Below are 22,103 nucleotides of genomic sequence, written 5' to 3'. Positions count from 1 at the left end.
TACAGTTGTGTTACAGGCTTGAAGTATAAAAACAACAAATAGAAACTAGTCTTTTTAAGGATATATACTACTAAAAAGCTATAACACATAAGATCTGGCCAAAATGAACAAGCCTTATACCCACTAATCATCACCTTCTCCCTCCTCCCTCCTAAGGTCACCACTGCAGGAACTCCATTCTGTGTGAAGGAATAACTATTGCTGGAGAGACAGGAGATGCTGCAATCATTACTCTTTAAAGCCTCAGCCCATGATACCTGGAAAGACTCTCCATTCACAAATTTACTGTTGGCTTAGGTTTAAAAAGAACCAAAACAAACCAAAACAAAAAAAAGGGGCAGGACAGCACACATGCTATCAGTCATGCTTGCTTTGAAAAACCATGATATACTCCCCCATTTCACAACCTAAGCACTTATGTGAAACAGTACTCAAGTCCTTGAGGCTATCAGTGCGACAAAAATCTGACCAATTTTCCACTTCATAGTGCCCCTTAAGCCTGAATCAACTGAGACTATTTCCTCAGAAAAATTACCACTTCAAGCAATTGCATTCAGCCCCCATGAACATGGAGCTAGTACACAGGGTCTGAATGTGCACCAGCCAATGATTAACATGCACCAACAGAGCAGATTCAAAGGGCAAGCATTTTATTTCTCCTTAGTGCCCACTGTGGACCATTAGCAACATGCTTCTGCATACAGCTTTAACTACCCATTAATGGTTGACCTGAAAGCAATGAGAAAAATATTGCCTTCCCTTTTATTTGTCCCATATGCAAGAGGATGTATTTACTCAGGCAGCCCCAGGCAATCTCTTCACGGTTGCCTATTAATGCATTACACTTCAGCAGCTTCTCAGAAGAGCTCTGTACTGAGTAACACCAGATTTACTGCTACCTATGCAACACCTGATTGTTAGAGCCTCAATGAGAAGGAAATACCAAAAAAAAAAAAGAAAAAAAACACCACACAAAAAGTCACAAACCCCACTTCAGTTGTGTAAAGAACAAAACCGCTGGTCACTGTACAAGAAACAAGACTTAGCTTGCTTTCAGTGACGTAGGCCCTTCTCCCATTTGTATTTAGTTGAAACATTCCACATTCCACATTGATCTACACCTTTGAAAGAGCCTCTTTTCCCAGGGTGTGGTGCTACCCACTTGCACTGCATGTATGTTCTTACTGCAGCTAGAACTCACAAAGGATCCTCATTTACTGCACACCTTTGAATAGAGTATTCAGACACTGCTTGCTTTACAAATGCATTAGGGGTGGTGTCCAAGCACACAACCATATCACCTGGTAGGCCTTTCAGGTCACATTAAGCATACAGAGTTCATATATGATTTTAGCATCAGCACTAAATTATTTAGAGCTGACTTTGTCCTCTGCACATACCTCCATGGAACACCAGCATACTACAAAAAACACTAACACACATCTGTGCCAGGATTTGCAGTGGTTGGAAGGGACTTTCAGAGATCACCAAGTTCAACCCCCCCTGCCAAGGCAGGTTCCCTACACCAGGTTGCACAGATAGGTGTCCAGGTGGCTCTTAAATACCTTCCTGTGTGACCTGCTATAGGGAACCTACTTTGCCAGAGGGGTTGGACTTGATCTCTGGAGGTCCTTCCAACTCCTACAGTTCTGTGATTCTAGATACTATCGGGCCATTTCATGTGTGGCCTAGTGTTTCAGTCAAGGTCTCTCCAAGCCTCCACCACACCGTATTTTAAATTCAAGCCCACAATCCCAGCCTCTATCCACTTCTGCAAAACTTTCAAACAAACACAGAGCCAAGATACGTGGCTTTCCTAGAATGAGCTTGTGGGTATTTCAACCAGGCTTCTGGGGTTTGCCTCTGTAGGTATAGTTCCCTCAGGCTGACCCCACCAGGTAAAAACAATGCTCCTTAAGAAGTTCTTCCACTAAGAGGCATTCACCCAGTTAAAGACAGTGCCACTAATCAGGTTTCTAAGCTGCATAGCTAGGGTGCAACTTGCAGAGGAAAAAGCTGTCAAGATTGCACTGAATTCCTAGAGCCCAAAAACTTACCTATCCCTTCCAAAACCTGTCTGCACAGACATTTCACAGCAGCCTTCAAAGCAGATAATTAACAGCACTTCTCACGAAGACGACAGTGCTTTCAAGAGAAAGTTTCTTGCACTCCACAAGAAACCTCATTTTTAGTTACTCAGTTTCATCAAGTCTGGCAACACAGTGCTGTAGTTTGCTACCATGTCAATACTAAGAGATTCACATTATAGAATAAGAAAACTGCTTAGTATGGCTTGACAGATTTCAGTTTTGGTATCTGGCAGAGATGGAAACAAGGAGCAGTATGTCTTACCTAATAAGGGTTTTCATTCTTGATTTTTCAGATGTGATAAAGGTAGTGAAATGACCAAGCTTGACACTAAGCAACATAATCCTTACTGAACTTTTATTCTGCAAATACAGATTCTACATCCAACTAATTCCAAAGCACCAACACAATGAGCAAGTTCAGCCACTAAAAGAAAAACCGACAGGAGGAGAGAATCCTTCAGGGCACTTGAAAGTCAACAGCATAGAAATTAAGCTAGGAAGCAAGGGTTTCTTCAGCTGAAGAGGTACTTCAGGCAGCTCAAGAACACTTACCACAGAGAGCAGCATTAAAGACTTGCAGCAAAAAGACAAAAAATGTATCACAGCTAGACTGTTCGCTTAGAGAATGCATTCAGTATCTTTGTTACCATCTAGGAGTGACTAAACCTAAAATAAATCTTTCTCGCTTCTCTCTACATTTGTGCAAAACACCACCTATAAATCAGTCTGATACTTCAGATGCCATTTCCAGCAGGCCATGGAATCCGTATCATGAAAAGCCAGATGCTCAGGGCTAAAAGGTTTTTTCTGCTAATTTCATGTCCTGTTTAAATACACATACACTCCCTCCCACAGAAAGAACCTGAACATTCCAGATTCTAGCCTCATCTCCAAGCATTCAGGTACTGCAAAGGAAATGCACCTACACTTACACTAGTTCTACCCATAGCTATAACATGAGTATGAAAACAAATGGTAGCTTGAGAAAATGAATACAAAGCCTTGTCCAAGAACACTTTGCTTAAGCCAGGCAAGAAAGACTTGCAGCCAGCCATCTGAAGCTAAGAAGAGAAATCTGCAAATAAGAATTTTGAGTTCTCAGTTTCAGAAGTATAGGATGACCAAGAGGGAGGACTAACCTGCTCATACTGGGTTTCCAACAAAGGAGGATATATCATGCTCTCATAATGGCTGCTCCAAAAGAAAGTCCTCAAAGTAATTTATTAGTACTCTATAGAGGGTACTAGTAATGCACATGGTTCCATGGTTGTGTGGTGAGAAGCTCCAGCAGCCAAAATTAGAGTGGTCTGTCTCAGTAAACCTTCTGCCATGCAATAAGATTTGCAATCACTGCTTACTTCAAGAGAAAAATGCCACAATGAAGTAGCTTTTAAAGCTTACTACTTACACATAAGTGCTTACATTATAAGGTTTTTCAAGATATCAAGACAAAAAGTCACAGAGCAACATCTTTAAGCGGTTATTTGGTAAATGGAACTTAAAAGCTGGACAGACACATCCTGCTTAGTGTATAGAGAAGAGAAGGAAAGCCTTATTTGTCATCTGGACTCCTGGATCTAAAAGGAGCCATACAACACTGCTGCATACAAGTGACAGAAACCGCATGTGACATTCCCTGCAGTGTCAGACAACAAACCAGTGGCCAAGATTTTACCTGATTTTATAACAGCTCAAAGAGAAGACTATAGACAGCTACAGGATGTCTCCTATCGAAAGCCAACTGCTACTACAATAAAGGAGTTGATTTTCAACATCACGTATGCACTCTATGTTAGGTGGCTGAGTAGCAGAGCTGATTCTGTTACCTGTGCAAGTACTCATGCTACTAAAATTACTATTTTTTTTACTTAACTACAAAACCATTATCCTAATTAAATCATTTACTTTTCATTTTCCCCACCACCAAGCATTCTCACCCTGAGAGAGAATTAACTCACTGACATCACTCCATGAATACAAAACTGTCCTTAGTCACTTGGCTCCCTTTACCTTCATTGACTCCGAGTATAGTATATATTCCCTAAGCACTGGCAGGAAGTCATCTGTCATATCTTCACTGAGTTCTTCAAGTGCTGTGCAGCAGTTCCCAATGCATGCAGACACTCCTTCCAGTGGCTCTGATAGCTCAACCTCCAGCCCACCCCAGGTTGAATAAATAGGTCCATATTCTCGTAATTCCACCAAGTATTCTGCAGATGCAAAAGGGAAAAAAAAATGAAAACACAGAAAGAACTAGGCAAAAGTATCAGCAAACATGCTAAAAAAGAAGAAACTATGACCAAGCTTGGCAAACATTAACTCTCGTAGCAATCTAGTGTTGTAATAATATCCTAATCATCAGAGCTCCACAGCTGCATGGAGGTGACTGGTCCACATAACACCAGCTTAGTTGACTTTTCCTGAATACTTCTGTACACATAAATATTTACTTCTGTATGGTAGCCAAAGTCATATCTTATACATGTAAAGCTTAGTTGTTTCATCAAGACAGATCCATTAAGGTTATCGTCTTCAGAATTCCACTTGTACTCTTCCAACTAAAATCTACAGGCTTTCTTCTTTCCAAAAGCCCTCTGAGAAATACCTATCAGTAAGAAAATAGGTTAACAAAACAAGAGTAACTTTAAAAACATTCAGATTTGAGCTCAGACAAGATACTGTGTTAGGGTGTTTTAAACTTTCAAGAGGCATTAACATTTATGCTCTGTGTGGCTCATTACATGTCACGATCATTGAGGTTTTGCTAGCAATGCTGTCAGCCAGAAAAAGTTGAACACTTTAGTCCTTACCCAACTGTTCCTTGATAATCCGCTGTGCTATCCTGTCAATGGTACCGAGTTTCAGAGAGAATGTGTCTAGATACTCTCCAATGGCTGCAAACTCCAGTGGACGACTTCTTAATTTGTAACCTCCTGTGACATATTTGACTGACTCTCCCACCTTTGACAGCAAAGCCATTCCTTGCTTTTTGTATGCATTAAGATCCTGGCAAGTAAGAACAAACAATACTTATGTGTTGCAAGGCCAGTACAGCAAAAGATACCTACCAGTCAAGATCAAACATTGCAAAGGCAAAAGATTACATGCAGCATGTAGCCTTGGACACAAAATCTTACCTTGTACAAGTCAAACAGCCTAGCAGAGTTTCAAGGCTACTTCCAGACAGAGACATACCATCCAGGAGAATGGTATGGGGTATACTATGAGTAGTAAGTGTCAATGTGTGTGGCTGGACTTTCCCATGTTCCTGCATTGCAACCAGGGGCACAGCGACATGAGCAGATCTATTTCCATCAAGACTTCTTGACAGTCATTCAGTAAACTTGAAATGGCAAGGTTTTGCTAACACAGTGTCTGCAGAATTGGACTGTGTGAGCAGAGCCCAGCAGCTGCCCCATGTAAGAACAAAGCCAGTCCCAGCTGCTTCAGAGAGGACCCACCATTGCCAGACCTGAGCCATGAGTGATGTTGGGTGTGCTCCGGGACAGAAAACTTAAGATAGGAAAAAAAGAGCTGCACAACAGAGAGAAGAGAGTAATGTGATAGAAGCAACCCCACTAGCCCCAGGGTCAGTGCAGGAGGGCAAGAGGTTCTCCAGGCATGGAGCAGAAGCTCCCTGCAGCCCAAGAGAGGCTCATATTGGAGCAGGCTGTCCCCTGCAGAGCAGCCATGGAGAAAATCCCAGTGCAGCAGTGGATGTAGCATGGGGGAGGCAAAAGCACTCTCAGCAAGAGCTGCAGCTCAATGAGAGCAGCCCAGAGAAGAGCAGGAGGCCGAGGGGAACTGCTGCTGCCCATGAGAACCTATGTGGAGCAGTGCCTGAAGGGCGGGCCCTGTGGTATGGAGTGATATTGGAGCAGTGCTCGGAGAACTGCAGCCTACGGGAAGCTCTTGCAGTATCCACTTGGGAAGGATTGCATCCATGGGAGGGACCCACATGCAGGAAGTGACCATGGAGTGGTAGAGACTGTGCATTGTGGAGTGACTGCAGCCTCCACTCCTCTGTACTACTCAGGCATACAAGGTAGAAAAGGGTGGAAGGATAAGAAGGTGGTTTTAGTTTGCTTTTAGTTCTTACTGCTCTAGTCTTTAACCTGTAGACAATACATTAATTTAATCTTCCTTAGGTTGAGTCTGTCCTGTCTACAGTAGTAACTGGTGAGTTTTCTCACTGCCTATTTCAACTCAAAATATTTTGTTCCCCCAGTTTTGTTGAGAAAAAAGAGTAAGAGCAACACTGAGGAACTTATCTATCTACCACATCAAACATTTAAGACACAGCCTATAATACCAGCACTATGCACATCCATTAGTTGGCTCTGATAGGCTAACACAGAGCTACGGATTGCATGTCAATCTGCCCAGCAGCCTCCTCATACTAGCTGTATAGTCTGACAGTACAAAGAAGACTGTACAGAGGAGAATGTACAGCCTGGGGAAACTAGCACAGCTAGTGGTTGTATACTGACAATCTTCAGAGGATTTCTGATGACAGCACATCAGAAAATGTAGTTTTAATTGGGCAAAATGCCATTCACTGTGCACTTTACTCTTTCCAGCAGGGGACACTATTCAACTTAAAGACTTGCTGAAGAGTTGAAACAATATAAAGATAAATTTCCAAACAGAGCAGACCTACAGAGGCCAAGAATCAATATATGGTAGCATAAAATCAGATTACAGCTTAAATGTTCTTGAAAAAAAGAATACAAAATTCCATATTCAAAACACACGCTGTGCTATTCTTTTCAAGTACTTACATAAAACTAAAACTGATTAAGATAACCTAACATTCAACAGCTACCATCATTTTGAATTACATTTGCATTCAAAATGAAGTGGTCCCTTGATGCTTGCCCTCTGTCTGTTTGACGTGTTATGTTCATGTAGGCATCGGAAACAAAACAAAAAAAAGACTCTAATTCAAAATTATCCACTCATTCTTTAGAGCATTCTACCATCTTACTAATCCAAACAGGAAGTTCAAAGAAAGATTGTTTTCCCTTCTCAGCCAGGACTTTCTGCAATAACTAAATTCTGAAGTCCTAATAGAGTGAACTCATTGCTACAATAAATAATGTACTAGCACCAAAGACAGACTGGAAAACACTTCCTTTTCTCCCAGCATCCCTGAGATGCTTCATCCATGATGAAGCAAAGGATATTATACAGGGCTGAGGATAAAGGCTTTACCATTCATTTTACAAAGATGAAACAATGGCAGAAGATAACTATACAATTTTTACATCATGCTTTGACAACTGAAAAGCAGAGCAAGTCTATTACATGCCTAGTTATCAAGAGCTAATCCTATTGCTAAAGCAAGCCTAAAAATGCAATGTTCACCATGAGTGGAGGGGTGAAGAAAAAAAGAAAAAGGGAATCTGAGACTGAGTCTCACATTACTATCAAGCAGAGCATCAAAGTGAGCTCAAATTAAGATTCACATTTGAGTGAGGTAGTGTTATGTGACATTGGAGAAATATGCTTTTGCAGTTCTCCTCACTTATCAGGTCAAACCCCAACAACCTAACAAACCGTGATCTTATTTAAAATGTAGATCAAAAGACAGACAAAGAAAATTACTCCTAGAAGCTTTGTGCAAAAGATGAGCATGAAGTTATTGACCAAGAACAAACAACAATGGAGTCTTCACCCTTTGCTTTGGAGGCAAAAAGTGCAAGCAGTATAGAAAGCATGAACCAGGACGGGAAAAAAAACTAACTAAATTTGCAAGCTTTTGTGCAAGAGATCTTTCTTCCTCTTTTACTCCTGTTCACCCTGAAAAGAGGATTTTACATGGTCTACAGTTTTTTCTGTTCTGAATCTCTCTTGCATCACAGGAGTACACTTCAGAATACACTTTTAAGGGACCTCTATACAAGGATACAAAACAAGCACATCTGGAAAAGAAGATTTCTATCTGCAGTCTGCTCTTTTTCTAGCAATACAAACCTGAACAGTTGTAACACAGATGTAACATCAAAAGTACCCCACACAACGCTGGTTTTTTAGGGCAAGCTCTGCCCCACACATACAGTTTTATTAACGACTCCTTACTTTTATTTCAAAAGAAACTGCAAAGGAGTCTGTTCTGCTGTCCATTTCAGTGACTGGGTTTGGATGTCAAAGGCTTACCTTGGCTGTGAGAAATACGTTGAAATGCTCATTAAAAGAAAGCACCGGATGATCAGTTATCCTCTTCAAGAATTTGTCTAATGCTTTCCTCCTGGTCTCCACAAACTCTTCAGAAAAGCGATCAACAACACCCTTCACCACAAATTTCTCAGGAAGTGGCTGAGAGAGACAAACAAAACACATAAGATTCAAAAGACCCAAAAAATACTTGGAGTTAGAAACATGCTAAACAATCTAACTCCACTCTCAACAGGAAGTGAAATTCTGTTAATAGGAACCATACATAAAAAAGGATGCAAGCCCTCCTCTGAATCATGCTTTAGTAACTCTGGCCTAATCCTAGCAACTCAGCATAAGACAGCAGAGTCTACTACTATGGTTTAGTACTAAGCACACTAAGTACTTCCAGGACAGTCTACAGCATTTTCCTCCAGCCACCATCCATGATGAAGCACCAGCTCTAAAGGGGACACCAGCACAGCTGCGCACTATTCACCACAGTAAAATGCATGCATATAGATACACACATATGCTTGCATGCACGCACTGAGAATGGACATTCAAAGAGAGTGGCTCATTTCAAGGAAACCTGGAAAACCTAACAACTCTGCCTCCTCCTCCCCCTCCCTATTCTACATTTAGAGCTCCTAGACAGGAGGATTTTCTGTAAAATTCAAGAGTTTTGAGAGCCTCTAGCCTTAGTGACAGAACTTCATCGATCAAAGTAATACAAATAGGTTTGTCATGGCAAGTGCTCAAGCAGACCAGACCAGACATTTCCTGAAGTAGCTGCCATACTGCACCCTTGGTCATCTATCAGTCAGCATTCCTGAGCATGCCTGTGTAGGTGACAAATGTCTGCCAACATATCCGCTCTTTCATCTTACTTCTATTTCACCTCCACTAGTTCATCTCTGCAGTTCAACATAACATGTAAGCTTAAGATAGCTTCAAGGACTACTAGTTCTGTTGTATTTAGCTTCTTCTTATGCTTGGTCTCCACACTTCAAAGCATCCCTCTGGACAGACTAGCTCTTTAAGCTTCAGCCTCAGCATGACTGTCTGCATTCAAACACAATTTCTGCTTTTGTTCATTCAAGACAGCATAAACTGTCCCAAAAGACTAATATCTGTTTAAAAATCACACTTTGCATTTTATTGTTTTGAAAGGTTGCCCAGCCAGATAACTTGCTTGCTCTTATGCTAGCAATGGTGATCTTATTCAATAAATTAATGGTTCTCCTCTATAAGGGCTCTTTGTCACCTCAAATCAGTGGCCAAAATAATTCAAAGAAATTAAAGCATACACAAATACTTTTTATACTCTCCTCTAGCTGATGTAGAATATATACATGAAGACCGCACCTCCAAACATATAATAAAAATAAACAAACAAAAACCAGCTACCACCACAGCCCTATAACCAGTTTGTGTAATTGAAGGCTTGTCTCATTACCCCGAACATTCACATCAATCATCTTAGTTAAATCAATGTAAGGTACACTCTAATTAGATTTTATTCAGATGAATAATGCTTACTGCAGTAGCCTTCAGGGAGGAAAAATTTATTCTCCCTTGCTTTGTAAGCTTTAGCTGGAACTCTGCATTTCAAAAATCACTCCCCTAGTTCAACACACTCAAGGAAAAGGACAAGCTGGACACCTAGTTTGCAGAGCTCCCATTCTGACAAAGACACCCAAGATGGGACAGAAAAACAACTGAAGTCTGAGAACTGAGAACCACAGAATCTTTGTTACAATTTCTGCCACTTAACACGATTTTAGCTGTCTGCATTAAGCTGGTTCATTATATAGGATTTCCTTCTGCAAGCAAGGTGGCTTTACATAAACACTGCGCCTTTAAGATCCGCATCAAACTATACCCAACAGTGCTTTTGGTATATCAAACCACATACTTCAAACTAGATGAAAGTCTGCAATACAGCCCAGCCAGCAGGACAGATAGCCTTTGGCAAGATCCAGCAAACCAGAAAGAGAAGAGCTGGACAGCTTTCTTGAAGACCTCCGCTCCACAGAGAGTCCTAATTTTCTTGTTTTAATACTGTTTATAATTCAAGTTGCTTCTTTTATGGCATTCATTGACATCTCAGAAATTGATGTTCGCACTTCAGTGCAAGACAGCATAGAAGCATTATTTAATTTCCCCTTCCAAAAGTCCAGATTTAAGCCTCATCAAACAGGCTCTGAAAGTACAGGGCTATGAAGCTACTGTTACTAGTTCAACTACAAAGGAAAGTAACAAGTGGAAACATAGTTGTAGGTACATGACAAATTTAACAGCTAAATTCTACTTTCAGTATAACTCCAACCTATTTCAGTAGCTCAGTATGCCACGGAACTACTTGCAAATGAGAACAGAGTTTGGTCACACTGTAGAGGTATTTGTACCAAAGCATCCAGACCAGTGCGTATCAAATTCTCTGCCACAGCAAAGCAGTTTGATTCCCTTACTATAAATTACCTTCTGCTGCTAGAGTATCAGCTGCCTTGAGGCAGCACGGGCAGGCCTCAATTAGAAATTCACAGAACCTTAACCTGAACATTTTCAGCTATTCAGAAAACAGGAACGGACAAAGGACTGGGAAGCTGATTAACTCTCCCCACCCTGGACAAGCTCACTCCTTCCTCTCTTTTTCCCAGCCTTTCACTAAATGTTTTTTGGTGCCAGGCATTAGGGTAATGTAATTTTGTGAAGTACTGCTTATCTTTGAAAGACAGAACTATTATTCCAGTTGAGGCATGTCTCAGAAAAGTAAAAAACTTATATAGCTCCTGGAACAGCTTAACTGAATACTTCTCACAGGCTAGTCCTTGCTGAGGGAGAGAGAGCAGAAGACAAAGTTGCTCTTAGATGGGCAAGTAAAGGTATGTTAAGAGTGTTGATATTTCCTGACAACTGACCTATTACAGACCTTCCTGGATTTCCTTGCTCAGAAGAGCTGATGGCATGATCTCACAGTCTTCCTACTTTTTCCACATTTTGTAGAAAATGAAATACAGACTGCTAAAGATCAGTATCAGTCCACTCATATGAAATGGTGATCAGATAGCCTGTAAGCCTCAGAGACAGAAATGGTGCCTCAGCCTGCTGAACATATGAAATAGCTGCCATGCCATCAGTTAAGACCTCTCTGGGCTCTTCAATGCTAAAACAAACGGTCTTGAAACATACCCTTTAAAATCAGCTCAAAAGACAAACTTGAATGTTGATACTAAGATCTGAAGAACCTGTGTAGCTTTTCCAAGGCCTCATATTCAGAAATTCAGATGTAATAATTGTGCAAGCAAGTTGAGCACATTCTACTTACAGTTGGACAAGTGTTGTCATCAGCCTTTTTCCTGCAGGAGGCTGCCAAAGCTCACCTCTCAGGTGCTGCACTTAAGAAAGAAGTTAAAGCTTCTCAATCAGCCAAAAATCAGCAGAACTGCTCACTCTTCTAGCAGAAAGCTGAATAAAATGCTGTACTTTAAGCTAAACGAATGTTACACTCTTTGAAGACAAATATACAACTTCCTTAACAGCAGATTCTTGCTTACTACCTACGGGAATGAGATGCGTTGGCTGTGACTCTTCCAGCTTGTTTCTCAACCAGTCGAAGTCTTGGTACCGCCGGCGAACAGAATACTCTGGCAAATCAAACTCAGCTCGGGTGGTCTGGAAAATAAGATCAGGATAAGTTTAGTATACATGAAAACCCCTCAAACTCAAAATTTAGTAGCAATGCAACACAGCCATTATCGATAAGGATGAGGACAGAGAAGCCTTGCAGTACACTCCATCCCCAAAATGAAGTTTACAAGCTGCATAAAAGAAATGCCCTTCGGCATTTTAAGCCATTTTAAGAGGTGAATTGAACAATAAGAAAAATGAGTACTTGGGATGTGTTCTTGCTGTTCATCAGCATTACATTGAATGTTCTCAAATTTTGTGGGGGCAGTCTGGGAAGAAGAAAATATTGTGCACCATGTTAACCTCTTGGCAGTCACACATTTGAGGAGAATGCACTTCTTCACTCCGAGGACAAGACTACTTAGCAATCAAGAGATAAAAGCAAAGATAGTTCATGACTTGTTTACTTGTGAAGTAGTTTAACTGTGGGTGAAGAATGTTTCACCACTACTCTGTATTCCAGAATCCACAGGCTTGTTAAACGCCTTCATTACTACAAGATTAGAGCGTAAGCCATTGCTAAGTTTACTGAAGGAAAAGTTTTGCTGATTTTCGAGAAGGAACCAGTTTGTCTATATGAAGTTCACAAGGGGTATGGCTAAATTTCAGCATCAATATATTAAGTTAAATAATTCAAATTTCCATCCATTAAGACAAGGAGTTATATTTGCCACTACAAGTTTGAGGAAGAAGACAGGTATATAGAGAAACTGCTGACAAATGTTTTAAGTCTTTAAACAGTCTGTGGAATAGAAAGCTAATTTTATGGGACTGCTTACACAGTATACATTATAGTTGTCTAACAACATTAAATAAACTGTCCACTAACTGGGGGACTCTGACAAAGAACTTAGTAGCAGATAGTCCTGACTGGAAGGTAGACAGTCCTCACTGTGATGTCTCACTGAGAAGTACATCTGGGAGAAACCTAAGGAGTCATATTCAGTTATCTGTAGCAACATCAAGACCATTTTGCAATGACAGCTGCAAGTCGGTAATGCACCATCACATCTACAGCCAGACATCAAAAACTCTGCATTTAGGAGAACACATTAGCTCCCACAGCTTTCAACTACCATTGAGTCCAGCACTGGGCTGTGTTGCTACTCCTAGCCACAGAAAGCCATGCTAAATTCCAGCAGTGATTTTGTATTTACTTCCAGACTGATGGCAACTTCCACATACAGAATCATCTAGAGAGAGCCAAGTGAGTACCCTTTAAACATAATTAATCATTTCATTTGCTTTCTGCATGGTTCCAACTCTCCAGCAACTACACACCTGCCTACCAATCCCCACGGGGTATCCTGTGCAAATTCTAAGCCAGCAATCTCTTTAGAAAGAACCAGCAGCCTTAGCATACCATCAGCACAACAGCAGCTTTAGTATACACTGAAAAATATGCTACCGTGACATTACCTAAGAAATAGTTTGTTTCCTGTTTCTTTGTACCTTTCTTTTCTAGAATAGAAGACATCAAGCTTACCTCATCCTTGTTCTGATCCGGTAGCTACAGGAAGAAGTACATTTAAGTATATACACTAACACAATGAATGCTCATTAGTGGAACATGAGTATTTGTAAATATGGGACTGCCAAGACTTAGATATCCACTGTGGATTTGTATTCTAGTCAGCTACATATCAGAGCAGCACCAGCTTCTTTAACACAGCAGAGTGCCTCAGCACAAATGATTTCAGTGCCTTATATGAAACATTTATAATGGCTTGGAGTAAGACAGTGAGCACTGGTACACTACAATAAGATAAAGCATACATGTGTGAAGAGCCCTCATTAGCCAGAACTGACTGCTTTGTCCTGTTAATGAGAAGCTGTATTTCACCTTGCAGAATATCATCTGAAATTGAAATGAAACAATTAGAAATGTAACAATTTAATAGAAGAGAGATCTTATGTGAACTGGCTGTGAGAGGGTAAAGTCCTGTGAAGAAAGATCATAAGGTGAACGAGTAATTGAGATGTCTACACAAGACACTGCCTTATCCTGTAGCACAACAATGAAAGTGAAGTGTCCAGTCTGCCAACTTTGAGAACCTTAATAATAAGCGTTCTGCTAACAGTTACAGAAAACTATTAGGTGCTACTTCATCTGGAAAAAGGGAGGCAGAACTTAAGTTAGTATCAGTTAGAGCTCATCTACAGCAAACTGCCGCTGCTGCCTTTAGGTTACAAATAGATTTGTAGAGTTTTCCATTTTTCAGGTTTTGTTCTTCAAAAGGAGCCAAAAGAAAATGCATCATATTCATCAGCATTTCAGTGTTTGCTGTATGAGCTGTCAAATCTAGAGAGCAAATAAGCTTTTCAAAGACTATTTGGACAGAACATAAGAGCCCTTCATGGTTTTAACCACATATCACTAATGCTGAAAGAATTTGGATTTCAGAATGGTTATTCATTAGCTTGGCACAACTTACTTTTCCCAGACTGTTCACAGAATGGAAGAGGGTCTTGCCACCACTCAGGGATGGCAAGTGAAGTCTAGGTTACTGACAGAGTCATATTCCTCCTGCTTTCTCACTAAGATTCGTAAATCTCATTTTTCAAGGACAAGTTTCTCCCAAAGGAATTTGAGAAACTGATGTGGAAGACCTCAGCCTCCCAAAAATAATGGGTAAGACACTTCCAGGGATTTACTGACGATTCCAGCACAGTTCCACTAAGTAAGCGCTGCAGTATTCCAGGCTCAGTTTCACTTGTCAAAAAGCAGGAAGGGTTACAGACTCTTTCACATCTTTCTGGAAGTGCAATTAAGCTCCACTTCAAGTACTGTGTCCAGTTTTGGGCCCCTCAATGCAAGAAAGACATCGAGGCCCTGGAGCGTATTCATAGGAAGGCAAAAAAAACCTGGGGAAGGGCCTGGAGCATAGGCCATATGAGGAGCAGCTGAGGGAGCTGGTATTGTTCAGTCTGGAAAAGAGAATACTCAGGGGAGAACTTATTCGTCTCTATAACTACCTGAAGGGAGGTTGTTGTGAGCTGGGCATCAGCCACTTCTCTCATGTAACTGGTGATAGGACTAGAAGGAATGGCTTCAAGCTGCACCAGGGGAGGTTCAGGCTGGATGTTAGGAAATACTACTTCTCTAAAAGAGTGGTCAGACAGTAGGATGAGCTGCCCAGGGAGGTGGTGGAGTCACTGACACTGAAGGTGTTCAAGGAACATTTGGATGTTGTGCTGAGGGACACAGTCTAGTGGGACACAGTCTAGTGAGAACTAGTGGTGATCGGTGGATGGTTGGACTGGATGATCTTGTAGGTCTTTTCCAACCTTGGTGATTTTGTGAAACACCAGCTCTTGGTGTTTCTTCTTTCTTGGAAAGAGTTAGCAGCCAAACCTAAAATTAGTCTGTGGCAACTATTCACAAGTAATCATTTTCCTCACTGTAGTTCTGGTCTTACACTCACTAAACATTTTAAATATATTTCCCCCGTGCTAGTATTGTAGCCATAGTAAAAAATGCTACTTAAAAAAAACAGAATGGCAGGGAAAAGGCAACAGTGTTGGTGTTCATAGTTTTGTTCACCTCACACAATTTAGCCCATTTGAAAAAGAGCATTTAACATCTGCACCTCTGTAGGGATCAAGCTACTCTGTGTACTCATCTATTCAATGCATGCATTGGAAGAAGGGGCAGAAGGTGAGGAAATCAGACCTCTACTTCAGCATTCACTGGTCTGAAAGCAACTCTATTCAAGCTGCAGAAAACTGCAGGATGCTGAGAAATGGCATCGAGCTGTTCAGGCACCCATGGAAGAAAGCACAGAATTCCCCGCCCTCCTAGAAAGTACAATTACCACAAAGATATAAATACTACATTTCCCTTCAGAGAGTTGACAACATAGTGTAAGGTTGATTTTCCCCCTTCCTGCCTCAGAAGAAACATCTTTTAGACAAAATCCCTCTTGACTACATACTAGTTTACCTAAGAGCACAAAAATATCACCAAGAACATCTGGAGCACTTCAATCATTACAGTCAAGGCCATTTAAGTTCCAGCACAAGCTTCCCCCATCTTGTCTTTTGGCTTCACTAGTTTCCCCTTCTAAGAAAACTTCAGTTATCAAGAAGAAAACAGGGTATGAGAAACAGCCAGCAGTCAGGTCTGACTTGCTTGCCCCATTCTTTTGGGGATTCTTATTCTGCTGTTGTAGTATGTGTTAATCCAGAAGACTTGCTGAGAAACACTACTTGGCTCTAAGAAGAAAGCTGTGAAAGCAGGAATACAAGCAAGACCAAGATAACTCCATACTTTTCAGGTCAGCTTCACTGCAAGCCTGTTAGACTAAGCTTTCTGGGCCTTTCCCAAGCCACCACTATCTGCAAACAAAGATGTCAGTACATAGGGAGTCTGAGGCATACTGGAAGACCTCTGTTAATGCTGTTGCAATAGAAGACCTTTCTAAAAGAAGGGGAGAAAAAAAGCAAACAGGAAAATACTACTGCAGTCAGGTTACATGCTTTCTCTAAGTGATTTCCAGCCAGAGACTCAAGCATGTGTTACAGTAATGATAATTACATTTCCCTCAGATGACTGGAACAAGACTGGCTGTAAAGATACGAACTACAATCTGGAAGTAGAAACATCAGCACCTACCCTGATTACATAATCTAAAGTTTATTCCTATGCAGCTTTTGCCATGTTTAATTACTGCTTTCAGCTACAGTGGCTGACTGGGCAATTACCTTGGCATCAAAGAAGACTTGTTTGTACAAGCCATTAATACTGTTAAAACTTCCAACCAGATTTTTCCAAACAATAGTAGACTACATTGTTGACCCAAGGGGTTAGCCAGAAGTTTACAAGAATAAGTAATAAACTCAAATAGGTGAGGTGATTGATAAGGATAAATAATGCATTGTTTTAAAATAGTACTGTAATGCTACAATACAGTAGCATTATGTGCTACAGCGAGATGCAGAATAAAGCAAGTGTTAACAGACAGGTAGGTAGATATGAAATCTGTGTAGGTTTTTTAGATTAAGAAAAAAAGGCAACAGTGAATTAACACATCTGTTCTAAGGTAAATACCTTATCCACCTTCTAGATTCTGGTTTAAGTGAAGCTGTTGAAGCAGGTGCAGAGAAGAGCCATGAGGATTATCAGTGGGCTGGAGTACCTTTCCTATGAAGAAAGGAGGGAACTGGGCTTATCCAGCCTGGAGAAGGTTCTGGGGAGACCTAACTGCAGCCTTGCAGTACTTAAAGAGTGCTTATAAACAGGAGGGATACCAGACCAACCAATAGTAACAGGACAAGGGGGAATGGTTTTACACCAGAAGAGTAGAAATTTAGGTTAAACATTAGGAAGAAATTCCTTACTTGGGGTAGTGAGACACTGCCCAAGGAAGCTGTGGCTGCCCCATTCCCAGAGATGTTTGAAGTCAGGTTGGATGGGGCCTTGGGCAGCCTCATCTAATGGTCAGCAACCCTGCCCACAGCAAGGGGCTAAAACTGGAAGGGGCTTTAAGGTCCTTTCCAAACCAAGCCATCCTATGATTTTATGATGAAGAAGGGAGCCCTTGTATTAACACAAGTTTCCAAGCAGAAGAACAAGAGTACTGCTGTGCAAAGACAGTTATCTTGACAGAATAATCAGGTCTTCAGCCTATTCCTCCTGATCTTATAAAAGCCAAAGGCTAAGTCACTCCACGTAAAAATTTCCTTCAATACTTAGAATTTATCCAGTTAAGATATGTTATTTCTTGCAAGACTAAGACAAAACAATTAAGAATGGCAGGCCTATGTTAAACCTGCAATAAGAGTTGCTTCTGTTTTCAAGACAACATTTTCCCTGGTGCAACCTGGAAGTGGAACTTCTGAGTGGAACTTTTTTTTGCAAGCTATAAATCTTTCTGGACAAGTGGATAAGGTACAATCATAGCGAAGGCAGCAGACACTTTTTACATTAGGTAGCTACAAGTGCTCAAAGAAGAAGATGGCAATATTACTCAAAGTGGATGCTAATGAGAACTTCTAGTTAACAGAAATTAAAGTTCCAGCTGTGAATGCAATAAGCTTTTCAGTTTCCTTTTCCTACAAGTATAATTAGGTCACATTAATGACTGGCCTACACTGCCTTAAAAAAAATGTACATACTTTCAGAAAACAGTAGCATTTTAACACTACTTAGTTCTAACAGTCAGCAACTGCAAGGAAGCTCCTTTACATTCAAGGATGAAAATTACAATATTATGATCTAGATAAGCAGATAATCGAGGAAGTGTGATGGACATTTAAGCAACAAGTTTAAAGAATTTCAGAGCACAACGGAGAAAATGAGTGAAGACTACCAGTGAATCAGCAAGCAGGTTCATTCCCCTCAAGCAGAGGTAACTCAAATCAAATTGGTGGCAGATTACTTTGTATGAAAATTTTTCAAGCTAAAGAAACTGGCTTTTCAAGTTTACAAATTGTTCTGTTTAACAACAAGAGACAAGATCTAAGCTGACACATTAAAAGCTTTATATTACCTCACATACTGAAGTAGTAACAGTTCTGGTAAAAGAAGTCACACCATCAATACATTTATTACAAGGTACTGAAAGACACTAAGTTCCAGTCCATAAGATAAAGAGATAGAACACAAGGCATCAACATCCAGAGCATTCCCTCCAAAACCAAAACAAACAACTTTCCGAGGAGAACAGAAGTAGAGAAGGAGTATGTTGCTTAGTACCTTTGTTGTAACCCTATACGTGATGTAAGTCTCCATTGTGCATACATGTTTTTTGGGATCATCAACGGTAACGAACAAGTCTTTTGTTTCCCCATCCAAATCATCATCCAGCTGCAGCCTGTTGAGAAGAGATGAAGAGGATGCTGGGCTGGAAGTGTCAACCGGTGTGCCGTTGGGTAGACTGTGATCCTGTTTTGAGAAAAAACAAACAAACAAACAAAAAATAAATAAATCACCAAGTTTTAGATAAATGAAGAGATTCACCATAAAGCAGCGTTCTTCAATATGCTTCTGACAAGCTTCACTGATACTTCTTTTTGGCCATTATCACACGGTTTCTTTCAGCAGCTTCAAGGATCAGCCCCTCCTCCCAGCACACCCTGACAACCTTTCAAGTTTGCAGCTTGAATGTTAAGTTCAAGAAATGTGAAGCTGTTCCATAAATTGAAAAGAAAGCACGTTACCACCCTACTTTCCCTTAGTGCTAAGCAAACCAGTTTATTTCCAAGGGAATTCAGAGATACTGTTGAACCAACTCAGACTCTGAAAATACTCTGAAATTAGGCAAACTAGGAGATATACCTGTATAACAGGCTTTGAGTGAAGTAGCAACACTTCTGTTGACTGATGCCAGTCAGCTTTCGCCTCCGGAGACTTTCAGTAACTTCCCACCCAATTCAGTAGATGTATCTATGTGCACCTTGCTTCCAGAGTCCTAATGCCCACGGATACATTGAGCTTTGCTTGGAGGTCTTTATCCCCATCCTTCCAATTACAAGATTATCAACCAGCGCATAGGGGAAACAGAAGTTAAAAGAACCAGCAAGCAGCCATTTTAGGCTAAGGCACAACGAGGGTTCAGGATGTCTATAGTTCCTTAAAACTCATCCAACAGCAGAAAACAGGGGTTTTAGATAGAACTTTGTATATCCCTACATCTTCTTGGCTTAGAATTTGATAAAAACTAATTACAACCAGGGCATCTCTGCCCTGGTTACATAGCAGAGCTAGCTGACCACGCATAACAGGTTGTATAGGGATGTTAAATTATAGTTTAAAAAATAAAAATAATTAAAAAAGAACAAAAACAAACAAAAAACCCACTAAGATTCAAGGCTCTTAATTACAGAGAAGATAGATTATTGCAGTTTTTTTGTTGTTTTTAAGTAATAGCACAAGATGTTATACATAGAATGTTTCCTTACAAGGACAAAGGTTCCCCTGAATGCTAGACTTGGTAAAACTTCACTACAGCTAGAGCAGCACCTCAATTAAAAGCATTCAGTTAAAGAACTACAGCTTAGCCCCAGCTTCATTTAGTCTCTATGTGGCTAAATGAAACATGCAATTTTATCTAAGGAATTATTTCTGTGTAAGACCCCATTTGCTGATCAGTATTCCTTACACAGTTGTGGTTTATGTTCCAGCTGGACAAGGGTAGTCCTCATCCTCAAAAGTCTTCCTTTGTTTAACAGTTCAGAACTATTTCTCAGGTGAGAGCTGCAGAAACAGGTTTCTTATGAAGGTCTGCCTTTGACAATGGCTAAAATTGATGCTAGGTTTCTACCAGCGTTCATTACAGACCCACCATGAGAACACTCGTATTTTAGAGACAGATCCTGTGACCACCACAGTTCTGCAGAACAGTGCTAGTACTATTCCCCACTTGAAGGACTGCTTCTGCAGTCAGGAGAGCAATGCTCTAGCCTAGACATTCTGAGGAAAGACAGATCTAAGTTATTGCCTACAAACAGACATTAGATACATTCTCTCAGGTAGTGTTCAGGAGTGGCTGTCAACACACGGAACACTGTAGATTTAACTCAGAAATGAAGACAAAAGTAGGGACTAAGATGCTCTTTTAAGTGGGCAAAGGAGCAGGATGAACATGGTACAACTTGCCAGCTCATATATGAGGTAGCTACCCTGAACCACACAAGAAGTACCTGGCTCAGACTCAATATAGAAGGAACCTGTATAACAGGAAGATGCAGGCAGGAGATGGCTACAGAAATACTGCAGTTCAGCTAGACAGGCAAATTCGGCTGAGCACAGTAAAGAGCAATGAAATCCCTGGGATACTGCAGCAGCTGTAGACAAGTCTGTTCTTACTTCCAAAAAGAACAGACAGCTCTTGACTGCCCATATGCAATACGCATTAGAGTAAAATAAGTTGTGCCAGAACTGCAGCAAGTTCTAAACTTCCAGTATGGAAATGAATTAACTGTGGAAACAGCTTAAACCTGATCAAACAGGAGATTCTTGAAAGCCTGTAAAAAACCCTTCCAAAAGGCAACTTAAAGAGATTCCACTGTGTTCTTTAAGATACAGTAATTTGACATCAAGTAGTTAGAACAACTGGGAGAAGGCCATGTGCACAAAGTTGAGAAATTTCCTCACCAGTTATGCTGGAAGACTACAGTAATCTTATTAACACACCTTGCACTTTTTAAGCAGGACAGAGGTCTGTGAAGGCTGAAATCCACTCCAGTCTACTTGAGTATGTTCTTGAAGTCATAGGTTCTATGGAACATCTCAGGTCTTAAAAAAAAAAAAAAAAAGGCTGCAAATACTTATACCCAATTTCAGCCTTGGATGAAATGCTCCAATCTAGATAAAGCACAACTTCTATACCACCTCTGGTTAGGAGCTGGAGGGCTGCAAACTGTGACTGGGGAGAGGACAGAGGAAACATATATTTAAAATACTACTAAGCTATACAGCTTCACCTCTGAGGGCGAAAACTTCTCCCCATTCAGTCAGGGCTGACATCATGCACTGCTGTTTGGCCAGGTTTCAGCAGCCGAAGGCCAAGTGAAAAGCCAACTGTTTGTCCTTAACAATGGGTGGAGCCACCAAGCACAAGATAAGGAACTGCTGGAGTCTTGTTTAGGAGCAGGCTAGATCCCTCTGTTGAAATCTTAAACCATCGCTAAAAAGAGGTAGGCTTTCAAGTGTCACAGCAGATGGCCCTCCAATCTGAGTTGTCTCAGGCTGTAATCCTGAGACAGAGCACTTCTGCATCGTGTTAATTGGCACTGGCGTTCTTCCACAGGACTTGAGGGATTTTTTTGCAGTTGGGGAAGCAAGACTGCATCATCTGTTCTAGCCTACTTTTACCACAGAAAGAGGAGTCAGTCCTGCAAAGCTTGGCAGGAAAAGAAATCTGCATCCATCTGCACTTCCTGTCAGCACAATTATCATACCCAAGAGCATTTAAAATACTGCTAATATTAAATGCTTCGTATAACAAGAGTCTGGCTTCAGTGCTAGGGACTCGTGCATCAGCTTCATCTTTGGTGTGACAAGGTAGCTACTGTTTTAATTACTTAGCTGCAATATGAGATCAGCAGAATCCAAGTTCTAGCAGGCACCTACTGCTTACAAAGCTCTTTATAGGAAAAGAACCCTTTTCATGCAGCACCTGATACAGTAGAGTCATCCTGCCATGAATCAGAGCAGAACCA

At 40.9% G+C, this 22,103-nt stretch overlaps 1 protein-coding gene across 1 annotated transcript in view; it reads right to left on the bottom strand.

Moving 5' to 3' along the window:
- The window catches only part of SNX30 (sorting nexin family member 30), a 46,888-nt gene that overhangs the window by 6,190 nt on the left and 18,595 nt on the right, over positions 1–22,103 (bottom strand). The window contains exons 2-6 of the mRNA XM_072359654.1: positions 18,637–18,825; positions 11,814–11,924; positions 8,250–8,408; positions 4,901–5,096; positions 4,101–4,300 (exon numbers count right to left, since the gene is read on the bottom strand). Of these exons, the coding sequence (XP_072215755.1) occupies positions 4,101–4,300; positions 4,901–5,096; positions 8,250–8,408; positions 11,814–11,924; positions 18,637–18,825 (855 nt within the window). The remainder of the gene's footprint in view (positions 1–4,100; positions 4,301–4,900; positions 5,097–8,249; positions 8,409–11,813; positions 11,925–18,636; positions 18,826–22,103) is intronic.

Source organism: Excalfactoria chinensis, chromosome Z, assembly GCF_039878825.1.
Source record: "Excalfactoria chinensis isolate bCotChi1 chromosome Z, bCotChi1.hap2, whole genome shotgun sequence".
In the NCBI taxonomy this organism is placed as follows: domain Eukaryota; kingdom Metazoa; phylum Chordata; class Aves; order Galliformes; family Phasianidae; genus Excalfactoria; species Excalfactoria chinensis.
This window is presented reverse-complemented; position numbering and strand designations above follow the sequence as displayed.